A 12233-nucleotide genomic window follows, 5' to 3' on the forward strand; every position below is an offset into this window, starting at 1 on the left:
GGGCCGGCGCGCGGAGGGGCGGGGCCTCGGCGCGGGGGGGCGGGGCGGCGGCGGCAGCAGGAGACGAGGGAGGGCGGGTCCGCGGCAGCTGCCTTCGGTCAGCCGGTGTCCGGCGCGGAGCCCCGAGGACGGCCTCGTGGAGGTGACATGTTAGGTTTTCGGGACAGTTCCTGGTATCAGAGCGGAAACAGTGGCCGCGTCAGAGACAGGCAGAGACAGAGACAGCGGGAGAGAGGAAGCGCGGGCGCGGCGGCGCGGGCGGTGGCCCCCGTGCCCCCTTTCCTCTCCTCCCCGGGCGGCCGGCGGGGGCAGCGGCTACGGGGCTAAGGCTGCTCGCGGCGGGCGGCGGGCGGCGCCGTCCGGGCCGGGTCCGGGGCCGGCGGGCACGCGGCGTCCCCTCCAGGGCCCGGGCCGGCGGCCGCGGCGTCACCGAGGGGGCCGTGGGCACTCCGCTTGGCGGCCGTGCTGGGGGCCGGGGCCGCCTGCCCGTTCTTCTCGTCTGAAAAAAGTTGTTTAATTACGTCAAAGAAGCTACTCAATGGGCTGCCTGGGTGCACAGAACAGAAGGAGAGAAACAGAAGAGGGGGGAGGGGAGAGAGAACACACGCGTGAACCCGCGGTCGCCGCCGGGGCCGGGCCCACCAGCGAGGCGCGGCCGGCCGGGCGGGCGGCGGGCGGCGGGCGGGGCGGGCGCGCGGAGGGACCCCCCCCCCGCTCCTCCTCCCTCCCCGGGCCGGGCCCCTCCCCTCCCCCACCCCGGGCAGGCCGGGCAGGCCGGGCCGGCCCGTCCCTCGGCGGACCCCGCGGCGGAGGAGGAACCACCGCGCCCGCACGCCGCGGGGCTGAGCAGGAGCCTGGGCCCCCCAGGCCGGCTCCGTGCGTGCGGCCGGGGAGCCGTCCCTGGGCCGGGGAGGCTGCAGCCAGCGCGCCCGCCACGCTCCTCCCCGGAGCCTTGGAGCCCCGCCCCTGGCCAGCCCGGGCAGCACCGCATGGACACAGAGGTCAGCAGCAGACAGACAGATGGACGGATGGGTGGACAGGCGTGGAGGGCTTGGGTGTGGGAGGGCCGGGGGCAGGCAGCCAGAGTGGAGCCCTGATCCCAGAGGGCCTGTCCTGAGCGCAAGAGGAAGAGGGCAGACATGGTCTGACCACCCCCACCTGGGTGGGCCTGTTCTCGCTGTCCTGCGGCCTCTGCTCTGCTCTGATCCTCAGACCTGACTCCCGCGGCCCCAGCGGCGGTGCGCTCGCACCGCACGCCGTCACCCCCCTCCAGGGCACGGAGAGCGTTACACCAGCCTCCTGCTCAAGAGCTGCAGTCCACCCAGACCCCAGGCCAGAGCCCACACGCAGGACCCTTGCCAGCTCTGGGGCACGAGGACCCTTTACTGCTCTGAGCCTTGGGGTTCCTTCCTGGCCTGCTTGGATCCTAGGGCAGGGCCTGTGGCTGCCCTAGGGCGGTGGGTGACCGAGGCTGCTCCTCGCAGAGGTGGGGGACTGGGTAGGCACGAGTGTGCACGTCTGGACCCCGCGTATACACAGGAACCCCAGGATGGCCCTAAGGGTGGTGGGGGCAGCACCCTGCCAGGAGCAGGCTGCAGGTGGGGGTATAGGCTGGGGGGTCCCAGGTGAGCGTGGGGGGTTCTTACCACATTTGGAAAGCCTCCCCGTCATCATTTCCATACAGTTAGTGGTGTCTGAAGCACAGAATGGAGAAAGGAGGGAGGGAGACGTGTGAAAAAGTCTTCCCGCTTGGACTCCTGGCCAGGCGCTGCCCTCAGCCTCTGGCCAGGCCCCCAGGGAGGGGCGGGGCCCGGCGTGGGGCGGGGCCATAGCCGAGTAGGGGGTTTGCTGGGGCCGGCCCACCAGAGGGAGGGGCAACGCCGGGAGAGGTGGAGCCCAGAGCAGGGCGGGGGGGGGGGGGGGGGGGGGGCGGGGGGGGCCGGGGGTGGAGCCTGGGGTGCGGTCTGCCCAGAACGTGGGCACTGAGTGGGGGCCTTCTCAGGGCAGAGGAAAAGTCCTGCCACCAGAGCCAGAACACAGGCCTTGCCCTGCCCTCGGGTGTCCTGGGCCTGCCTGGTCCTCCATTCCCTCTGTCCTCCCCTGGGCCCCAGACATAGGTTCTGGTGCCGAGAATGTCAGGCCCTGGCCACCTGTGTGTCCTCCCTCTGCCACTGTGCGGCTCCGGCAGCTGCACAGCTCCCACCTGCCCTCAGCTCGAGTGGACTCGCCCTTCTCTGACCGTCTCCCGTCTCTGACCCTAGCCCCCAGCAGGGACTAGGCTGGGGGCTTCTCCCTCAAGGCCCTCACAGGGGCCCCCGCTGAGTGGGAGGTGACCTCTTGGCCTCCTGTCCCTGTTGGAGCAGCCACCAGATGTCTTTCCCTGGTAGCTGAGCGGCCCCCACTTCTGCCCCCTGCTCCCAGCGGCTCTAGGACTGAGCTCGCCAGAGGAGGGCACCCAGAGCAGGGGGGCCGGGGGGGGAGGAGGGTGCTGGGAAAGGCCAGAGTCCAAGGAGACCCTCAGAAGGCCTGGGGAGGGGGCCAGGGCATGGGCTGGCGTCCTGGATTAGGCTTCCCAGGTCTAAGGCCCCTGAAGGAGGGCAGGGGAGATGGGCTTGAGGCCCAGATTGGGTACCCAGGAGTTTGCAGGGACAGGGCTAACAGAGGCCCCTGCTTTGGCACGGGGTTAGGACCGGGGCAGAGCCCAGGGGAAGGGTGGTGTCCAGCTCGTTCACTGCTGCGCCTGGGACTTGGCACGAGGTACGCCTGCTAAGGGGCAGGATGACCCCTCTTAGGTTACTGTCCATGGCCCAGCCAGGGGCAGAGAGACTGTGACCCCCAGACAGTGGCTGCAGGCCCAGGCATCCGCTGGACAGCGCAACAGGCACTGACCTTTGCTCACCTCACTGGACAAGCTCTGTCCTTCCCTGGCCTCAGTTTCCCTCTGTCACCCCTACTCTGCTCTGAGATGGGCGCCTTCAAAGCTCAGGGAGCCACCCCTGCCCCACGGCCTGCCTCATATGCCAACCCGGCTCCCGGGGCCAGGCTGCTGGGCCAGCCCTGCCCTGCCCTACCCATGGGGTGACGAGGCACATGTCGGGAGAGAACAGGGTAACACACACAATGAAATGAGGATGGCGGGGGTGAGGGACGGGGGGGCCAGGCTGGACGAGGGGCCCACGGAGGCGCCAGCCAGCTGCCGGGGATGCTCAGAGAGACGGGGCTCGGGCTGGATGGGGTGCTCCGGGCCCCTGACCCTGACCCTGACACGGGCCTCCCGGCAAGCCGTGCCTTCCCAACATTCCGACAGCCGCCACGGCCTCGCTAACGGACAGTGACGCATGCACGTGCCTGCCCGGCCCAGGCACAGGCCCACCACCCCCCCCCACAGGGGGCACGTAGCCCAATCCCCGTCAGATGCTGAGCGGTGTGGGCCCTCTCGGGCCCTCGGAGCCCCAGCACGTCCAGGCCTGGGCCGACCCTTTCCCTGTGTGACCCCCTATAGGCCCGGCTGGGGAGCCCCTCCTTTAGGAACTCATGGCCAGACCATCACAGGCCTGTCGCCGGGAAGGCGGGCAGCAGGCAGCCCCACCGTGTGTCAGCCAGCGCTGGGCCCACAGCCTCGCAGGGTACCACTGGGGGAGCCCCGAGGGCGGCTGGCTCCCAGGCAGGACCTTGGCCACTGCTCTCCTGCCCTCACTGGCCCGGGGCCAGGCTGCCCATGACTGGCTGCTCAGCCTAGGTGCTGGGCCCTATGCGGCCTCTCCAGGCCCAGGAGTGGCCGCTGGATGTGTGAGCGGGCACGGGGTGCCCTTCTAGGGGCCAGTCTGGCTCTCGCCAGAGGACCTGCCCGCAGCCCCCTCCCTGCCCCTGTGGCGGGGCCAGACACCTTACCTGCCAGCGTCAGAGGCTACTCTCGTAGCTGGTGGCCACCTTCTGGCCCTTAAGCCCAGCACCCCAGCTTAGTCCTGGCGCTGGCGGGGGGGGTTCTACAGTGGACAAGAGGCGCCTTTCAGTGTGGTGTGCTGGGCCCTACCTCCCTGGGTGTGCAGAGATGGGCCGGCCCACTGCGCCGGGGAGGGCCCTGCCCCCTGGGGGGGCCACATCAGAGGGGCCACAACCCTGCTCACCAGCCCGCAGGGCGGCCCGAGCTGAGCCCCCGCTCACCTGACAAGTGCTGGGCGGAGGGCTGGTCATGTGTGCTCAGTAACTGGGTCTGAATGGTCTCCACGACCCTCTTGAAGCGGCGGCTGGGGCCTGGGGGAAACAGGGCGTCACGGCCGGGACAGGGCTGGTGCCCGGAGCCCGCGCCCGGCCCACGGCTCACCTGACAGGAGCGTGAATGTGACGGAGTAGATGCCGTTCTCCTTGTGCGCCGCCCCGCCCTCGGTGTAGGTGATGTCCACTTGGAATTTGACCGGCTTCTGGAACACGGCCGGGCCCCCCGTCGCCTTATACTCCGCCCGGAAGCTCGTCTGGGAGATGACGCTGTGGCTGAGGCTGGGGATCTGCAGGCGGGAGGGCGGCGTGGTTGGGCGGGGGCGGGGGCTGGAGGGCGGCGGGGGTGTGCGGGGCACCCGCCCGCACCACCGCACCCGCCGCAGGCCGGGCCCGGACCTCTGCCTCTCGGCTTGGGTGCGGGTTGGGGACGTGGGAGCAGAGTGGAAGAGGAGCGGGCTGGGGGAGACAGGGTCAAGGAGACCCCACGACGCAGCAGCCAGGACCAGGGTGAGGGCCTCCGAGGCAGGGGCCCCACGGCCATTGCGGAGGTTGGCACCCACTGCTCTGTGGGCTCGGGAAAGGGGCCGCTCCCAGGATGGGCAGAGAGGCCCCTGAGCACTTGGCATAGGAGCAGCCAGGGGAAATGCCCTTGAAACCAAGTCAGGAGGCCGTCTGGCCCTGGAGGGGTCACCCCAGCCAGGGCTCTGCAGCCCAGGAGTGCTGTGCTGGCCTCGCAGTTGGAAGGCCCGGCGCATGCCGGGGGGATGGAGGGGGCGGCCCGGACCAGGGGCCCTACGGAGAGAGCAGGCCGCCATGGCACGTGGGCCCCCAGCCCTTGGGGAACCTGAGCTGAGGCCACACCAGGCTGAAGAAACCCATGACAGGTCCCAGCCCTGAACGGGGGGGGCGGGGGGGAATCCCCGGGGGACCCCACGCCGGGCCGGGCCCCCTGCAGGACGCTGGAAGCAGACATTCGGGGCTTTCTGTTCCTCGTGCTCAGGGTCTCACAGACGCGAATGGAGCACCCCCAGGGCCCGAGCACAGCCTGGCCTCTGTGGAGCCAGAGGGGCTCTAGAAGGCGGCAGCCAGTGGGGGGTGGGGAGCGCGCATGGGAGCCAGAGACAGGCCCTGGGACAGACTCGGCAGAGGTCCCTCTGTGTCCAGGCCCCGGTCCCCGCCCCCGTGAGCAGCCTGTGCTTCACTCCCTGTCTCAGTGAGCTGTCCCCACCCAACCTGCTGCTCCCGCAGCCGGGGCTGCTCACGATGACAGCCGGCCTCCCTCCCCAGCCCGGGGCCGTGCCGCGACTGTCTGGCTCCAGCCAGTGTCCATGTGGGACGGGTGTCCCCAGCCCGGCGGGAGGCTCACCGACAGGAAGGCGTGCACGATGTCTGCTTTGATGGAGCTCAGGGCTTTGTCCTTGATGACCACAAAGATCTGCTCCTCCTTCTCCAGGTTGATAAAGTTCCCGAACCAGGACTTCTTGGCGAGCCTGCGGGAGGGGGAGGGGGCAGAGGGCAGCTCGCGTCAGGGTGTGCTGTCAGCCAAGCCTCCCGGGCAGGGCCAGCTTACTGCCCCGACTCCTGCCGCCCTGACCCTACAGTCCTAATGCTAATCCCACGGTCTCGGCCTGGCCCCGTACCCCCAGGCCTGCCTGGGCCTGGGCAGTGCCCACCAGAAAGGACAGCAGAGCACACCCTGACACCCAGGCCTACTCCTCTCTGTTTCAGCCACCAAGCTTTGGGGCAATTTGCAGCAGTCCTGCAGCCACCTGGAAGAAGGTGTCTCCTGACCCTGGGACTGTATGGGGGGCGGGGGCAATGCGGAAGGCCAGGGTACGGGGTCGGGGCTGGTGGGGGAGCTCTGCACCCATAAGGACAAGTGAACAGGAGAGACCCTGCATGGACAGTGGGGCCTGAGGGCTCGGGATGCTACGTGCCCCTCCCATCTGGTGGGATAGCCTCGGCTCCCCCCAGCCACCCCGTCCTCGAGGACCAGGGGCTACTCAGCTGCCTGCTGCCCAGCCCAGGTCAGTCTGGGACACAAAGGCTGTTCCAAAGCCCAGTGCTGTGCTGGGCAGGTCAGCGGTATACCCTCCTGCGCACAGCCCCTCCCTCACTGGTGCCCAGGGCTCCACTTCCTGCCCTGTCTTCCGTCCGGCCTTGTTACCCTGTCCAGCTCTGCATCTGACCTGCGCTGTCTGCAACCCCCCCACTGCCGTGCACACTAGCATGGGTACCCTCAGATGGCCCCGTGATCCTGCACACCCCTCCCTGAAGCGAGGACAGGCCAGTACTTTCTTCTAAGCAGAATGAGTGACAGATGTCACCTCCAAGAACATGGCACTCAAGGCCATGTCTCCTGCTTGCTAGCAGGTCTCCACTGCATGGTGATGGAGCGGCCCTTGGTCCAGAAGCCAACAGGCCCTGAATCCCACCGACGACTACAGGAGCTTGGCCACAGGTCCTGACCCAGCTGAGCCTGGAGATGACCACAGCCCACGGACTCTGTAAGGTGGAGGGACCTCCTGGGCCGGCCTGGGGCCTGACCCACAGAACCTGAGACATGGAGTGTGTGGTGTCAGAGCTGCTGAGCCCGGAGCCATCTGCCAGGTGGCAGGGCCAACGTGTCCTGACTGCTGTCCCGCGGCTCCGCCGATGGAACACACCCATTCGGCCCACGAGGCACAAGCAGGGCCGCGGCCCATCATCTTGCCCCGGCATGGGCATCAGCGCTGGCAGGGGGAACTGTAAAGGCAGATTCTCCGGCACCTCTCGGTGGCTTTCCCAAGCACGTGATTTCCCTTTCCGTGCCCGATTCCACCGCTGGCCCCTTCTCGGCCCAGGGATCCCGGGCCAACCACAGCGCGGAGGGGATGACGGCAGGCATGTCCTGCCAGACCTCCTGTCTTCTCCCCCACATCCTGCCTTCCTGCCCACTGTGCGCTCTAGGTCCAGCTGCTCCCCGCCGTGCCCAGCACCTGCAGCCCAGCAAGTACGCAGAGGGGCAGTTCTGGGACCCGCATACAGGGTTCCTGCTTCTCCTCCCTTGACAAAGAACAGCACCAAAAACACGACTTGTTTGCAGTGTGGGAGCTGGCAGTTTGGCACCAGGTGGAACAGGCAGTCCCGTGCCCGGAAGAAGCCTGAAGGAGCCAGAGAGGCAGTGCCAACCAACTTCAGTGTGGGCTGGGCCATCCAGGCAGCTGCTGGGCATCTCGGAGTAAAGCAGACCACTCTCCTGGCGTGGTGGGCCTCGTCCAAGCAGGTGAAGGCCTCCGGAGCAAAGGCTGCAGCTTCCCCAAGTGCTGCTCAACGCCACGGCGTGAATTCCCCACCTGCACATGTCACACTCAGGGCTGTGACGTCACCCAAACCGGAACCTGCACCTGCTGAATCTGCGGTCTCAGACCTGCCAGCCCCCAGACCTGCACACTCATGCACACGCGCTGTCCCGGGAGCTTCCCTGCGGACCCCGACACGCCGCGGGCGAGCGCGCCCTCCGTAGGAGGCGGTGCCGAAGCACTAGCTGCACAGGCCTCTGGGGCCACGGCGCACCTGCTCCGTCCCATCGGCCACAGCCGCCAGGCAGTGGGCGCTGGCCAGGACCCCTGGGGGTGGGGGCGGCGAGGCCTCCAGAGGGACTGGAGGGGGAAGGAGGGACGCTGTGGGCCACCGACTCGCGTCAGGTGCCGTGGGGTCTAACCAGCCTGAACGCCCAACAGTCCCGTTACAAGGGTGTCTGCGAGCGCCGGGACAACAGCAGGACGTTTCGGCCGAGGGGCACTAACGGTGGGATGGGTTCCCTAACCCCGACACGCTGCGGCCCAGAGTCAGCCCGCATCCCCAGGCCTCACGCAGAGCAAGCCACGTGGTGGCACTTCTGCCTGGTGACGAGACTGTGGCCTCTGCGGAGGCTGCCTGTGCCCTCGCCAGCCCTGCCCCGCGTCCGCAGCAGGTTCCTGTGTGCATCGTCTTCCCGGGGCTGCAGGACCAAGGCCGCTGCCGCGGCGAGGAGAGCAGGCAGGGCTGCTCCAGCGAGTCCTCTCGGTCCAGACTGGCTGTGGGCTGAGCTGTGGCTCTGCTCGCCCACCGCCTCCCACGGCAGCTCCCTCCTCTTGGCGAAGGTCTGCAGAGCGCCTGGCTGCTCCTGGCCTTGAACAACGCCACCCTCCCCTGGACACGAGCTCCCGCCACGCCAGTCCACGGCTCTTGCTTGTCCTCTTCGGCTGGCGCCAAGTTTTCACCTTGAGACGCTCCGTCCCCGCGAGCCCCCAAGTTTCTGGCTACATTCCGCCTCCGTTGTGTCCAGCACAGGCCTCCTTGGAGGCTGCCCGGCTGCAAACCCCACAGGCCGGTCCTCCTCGGGCTCCCCGTACTGGGGCTGAGCCCGTGTCCAGAGCAGGGTGAGCACCGGTGCCATGAGGCTGCGGTTCTGGTCCCCACGGCTCCCCCAGCGTGCAGGCCGGAGCCTTCAGCGGGCAAGCCCCAGCCCCGCCGAGGCATGGCCGTGCCGTCCCTTGCCTCCTGCCAGCCCCAGGCTGTGGCTTGAGCCCAGCCAGGAGGGGCCAGCCAGCTCCCTCTGCACTGAGAGTCCTGCTCCCTAACCTGGCATTCCGGGTGTCCGAGACAGAGCTGTGGGTGCTGGAGAGGAGGCGTCCCAGGCGGGAGGTAGAGGGGGACCTGGGCAAGCCCAGGGGCACAGGGAGAGAGGAGGGACGACCTGGAGAGGCTGGGGTGCTTCGCCCTGCAGCCCTTGAGGGCCCCCTGGCCTGCCGTGTGGGAGGCTCCAGCGCAGACCCCCGGCCACCTCGGTGTCTGGGCACCGGGATGGCGGCCAGGGGCTCCCCATCAACCTTGGGCAGCCGCCACTTACTCTGGAGACGACTCCGGGGTCAGGTTGGACATCTCCTCGGGTGTCGGAACTGTGCACGTGGGAAGGACAAAAGACATGACCGCCGCGCTCTTGTCGCCCCCGCCCCAACGCTGTGCCCGCGGTCCCACACGCCCACGGGCTCCTGCCCCTGCCAGAGCCCAGGGCCAGGGGGCTGCCCCAGCCTCTGGTGCTATAATCAGGCCAGGCCTGCTCTGGCCTCCAGCTGTCCCTGCTGTCCCCCGACAGATGGCACTGGTCCCCCGCGCCCACCCATTGGCTGTGCCGCAGGCCCGGATGGCCTGGCAGTGCCCATGGAGCTTTGGCAGCTGGCACTCGGCAACGGGCTCCCCCCACAACCCCGTCCCACAGGCCTGCGGACGGCCCTCAGCCCACCCGCCTGGACTCTGGCCTCTGGATGTCCTCCCAGGGCTCCAGGAGCCTGGCCTCAAGTGACCACTGGGCTGAAGAGAAGCCCCGGAGCTGGGAGGGGCCCCGAGGCCACGGCCACCAGGCCCCGATGTGCAGCGGGCAAGCCTGGGAGCGAGCCACCATCTGGAGGCCCCGCCTGGGCCTGTGCTGGCCTAGAGGACACAGACTACTGCCCGGGGCCCAGCGCAGAGTGGCAACCCCTCGTCCCTCCACTGACCCTGCAGTTTCCGGCGGTGGAAGCGGGGCGACCCCAGGAAGCTGTTCTTGATGGAGTTGAGCCGCGTCCTCCAGGGCACCCCTCCGACGCTGGGGCTGGACGGGGGCGTGGGGTTCGGCGTGCCGGCCGGGCTCTCCTTGGGCGTATGCACGGGCGTCCCCTTAGGGGTGGGGAGGGGACTACCCCTTGGAGAGGGGTGAGGGGTCACCTGTATGGTGGGGACAGATTTGGTGTTTGGCTCAGTCCCGGCGGCCAGGAGCCGGGTGGAGGCCGGCAGGGCCGGCGGGCCCGGGGGCAGGGCAAGCTGGGGGCCTGGGCCCCCTGGGACAGGGTGTCGGGCCTGGGTGCCGGCTGGGAGCGGGTTGGACTTGGTGCCCTGCAGCGGCTTGTCGGTCAGCTTGGCCTTGCTCGGCAAGGTCTGGGTCTTGGGGTCGGGCCGTGAGGCGGCCGGCAGAGGGAGGACGTGTCCGGGCCGAGAGACGCTCCGGCAAGCTTCCGGCTCCGCGGACGTGGCCAGGGGGCAGGCCACGAAGGGGCTCTCGGGGGCTGGGGGGGGCAGGGCAAACTTTCTAACCGGCTACAGGGTGGTGCGGAGGGCAGGGGGCAGAGCGCGAGGGTCCCCAAGGGTCCGCCATGCGAGCGCCCCCGCCCCCCCCCCACCGCATGCACACACACAGCACCAGGAGGACCCGAAAGAAATGTTCAAGCAGGACCCCAAGGCAGGACCGGCGGGGACAGGCGGGCGTGGGGGGTGGGAGCATTTGCCATAAAAGAAAACAAATAACAGACGAGAAAACAAACAAACAAAACAAAAGAACGTGCAGTTAGCCACAGCAGAAGCAACCACGGGGCCCGGCAGCAGGTGGGGGGGCACGGGCCCAGCCTGGGCTCTGGGAGCCTCCCTGCCCCCCCCGCCGGTGCACGCTGGGCCTCTGGGAGCTGGGGGTCGGGGCGGGGGCTCACCCGGGGGCTGCTCAGCGGGCTGGTGGACAGGCCCGAGGAAGCGCCACTGATGGACCTGGACCTGTGGACACCGGTGCAGGCAGGTCAGCCAGGGGGGCCGCAGCTCCCGGCTTCTCTCCCCCGGGCCGACCCTCCGAGAGGCCGGGAGCCCCGGCCGAGAGCCTTGAGGCCGCCCTGGCCTGCGCACACCTGGCCACACGCAGGGCTGTCCTGCTGTCCCCGCCCCGCCTCTCCCAGGACGGGGGAGGGCCCCGTCAGAGCCCAGTGGGGTGGCTCGATGCCCGTCTCAGGCTCGTCTCCTCCAGGCGGGAGGCCCAGGCCGGGATGGCACCAGGGAGCCCTCAGCACGGGTGTTGTCTGGGGCTTGGGTGGACGGAGGGACGAGGGGAGACAGGTACTTCCTGGGAGCTGCGTCCAGCCCCTGTGTCAGGTCCACTCTCCAGCTTCTGGTGCTCTGAACCCGGCCAGAACCCCCAAAGCTGAATTGTCACAGGCCCTGAGTCCTGTGCTCGACAGAGTCTCCCGTCCTAGCGTGTGGGCCACCGGGTGGGCACTGGCTCAGTCCTCCATGCCCACAGCCCACCTGCCCGGCCCAGAGCTGCCCACAGCATGCCAGCCCATAGCCCTCTCGTCACTGGCACCCCGAGGGCTGGGGCCAGGCCAGGCTGGGGTGAGCACTGGCGGGGACCACGAGCCTGGTCCACCACTGGCCCCACTGGGCCCGCAGACCTGGCGGGGCAGGAACCAGGCCGCCTGCGAGGCAGGAGCCTCCCTCTACCGCACCACACGGCCTCAGGAAAGGCCCACCATGCTCGCTCAGCCCTGGGTGCTGGCACCTGCCACCCTTCGAGGAAGGAAATGGGGCGGGGCGGGGGGGCAAGGCAGCCCCAGGAGAGAAGAGGAAGAGTGAAGGCCCGCCCCAGGCAGCCCAGCCCCAAGGGGGCCCGCGCCCACCCACTCACACCCCGGCCCAGTCCCTGGGCCTCAGGGAGGCGCTGAGCCCACTCCGACCAGGGCTCCGGCATCTGCGGGCCGGGGCCCCATGGCAGGGACCCTCCAAATGCACCACCTAACGCAGCCACGGAGCCAGGGTGTGGCGCTGACCTTGGTCCCAGGCCCCCCCACCCGCCCCGCCTGCGCACAGCCAGGACAGTGCCCAGAGCCAGGCCTGGGTCCAAAGCTTTCAGACGCTGGAAGGGACTGGGGGCCATCGGTCCCGGCTGCTGCCCACCCCAGCAGCCACAGGCCAGCCGGGCAGCCGCCAAGAGCAAGGCCCAGCGCCTGGGGCCTGCCTGCTCCTGAGCCAGCCATGCACCCGTCGCTCGGCACAAGGAAACCAGAAAAGCAGCAGTGGAAGGGGGGGCTGGGGAGCCGCCTCCACACAGTCCTGTCTGACCAGGCCGCACCTGCCAGGGACAGAAAGGAGGGGCCCGCGCGCAGAGCAGCCAGGGCAGGTGGGCGGCGAGAGGCCAGCAGGGCGCAGGCAGGGGCACGGAGAGGCACGGGAGCAGGCGGGAAAACAGGTGAGGCCCG

General features: G+C 69.2%; 1 protein-coding gene across 14 annotated transcripts in view; it reads right to left on the minus strand.

Annotated features, from left to right (window-relative positions):
* BRSK2 (BR serine/threonine kinase 2) overlaps positions 1 to 12233 on the minus strand; it is a 57948-nt gene continuing 45715 nt past the window's right edge. For 2 of the 14 annotated variants that reach the window (XM_032358289.1, XM_032358287.1), the window contains 8 exons: positions 10701 to 10761; positions 9738 to 9945; positions 9092 to 9140; positions 5585 to 5708; positions 4325 to 4505; positions 4165 to 4254; positions 1647 to 1694; positions 1 to 547 (listed from right to left, as the gene is read on the minus strand). In XM_032358289.1, the coding sequence (XP_032214180.1) occupies positions 324 to 547; positions 1647 to 1694; positions 4165 to 4254; positions 4325 to 4505; positions 5585 to 5708; positions 9092 to 9140; positions 9738 to 9945; positions 10701 to 10761 (985 nt within the window). In that variant the 3' untranslated portion in view covers positions 1 to 323. Of the gene's footprint in view, positions 548 to 1646; positions 1695 to 3891; positions 3987 to 4164; positions 4255 to 4324; positions 4506 to 5584; positions 5709 to 9091; positions 9141 to 9737; positions 9946 to 10700; positions 10762 to 12233 lie in introns of all 14 variants that reach the window. The other 12 variants (XM_032358292.1, XM_032358288.1, XM_032358298.1 and 9 more) reach the window with 10 other exon arrangements.

Source organism: Mustela erminea, chromosome 9 (assembly GCF_009829155.1).
Source record: "Mustela erminea isolate mMusErm1 chromosome 9, mMusErm1.Pri, whole genome shotgun sequence".
Taxonomy (NCBI): domain Eukaryota; kingdom Metazoa; phylum Chordata; class Mammalia; order Carnivora; family Mustelidae; genus Mustela; species Mustela erminea.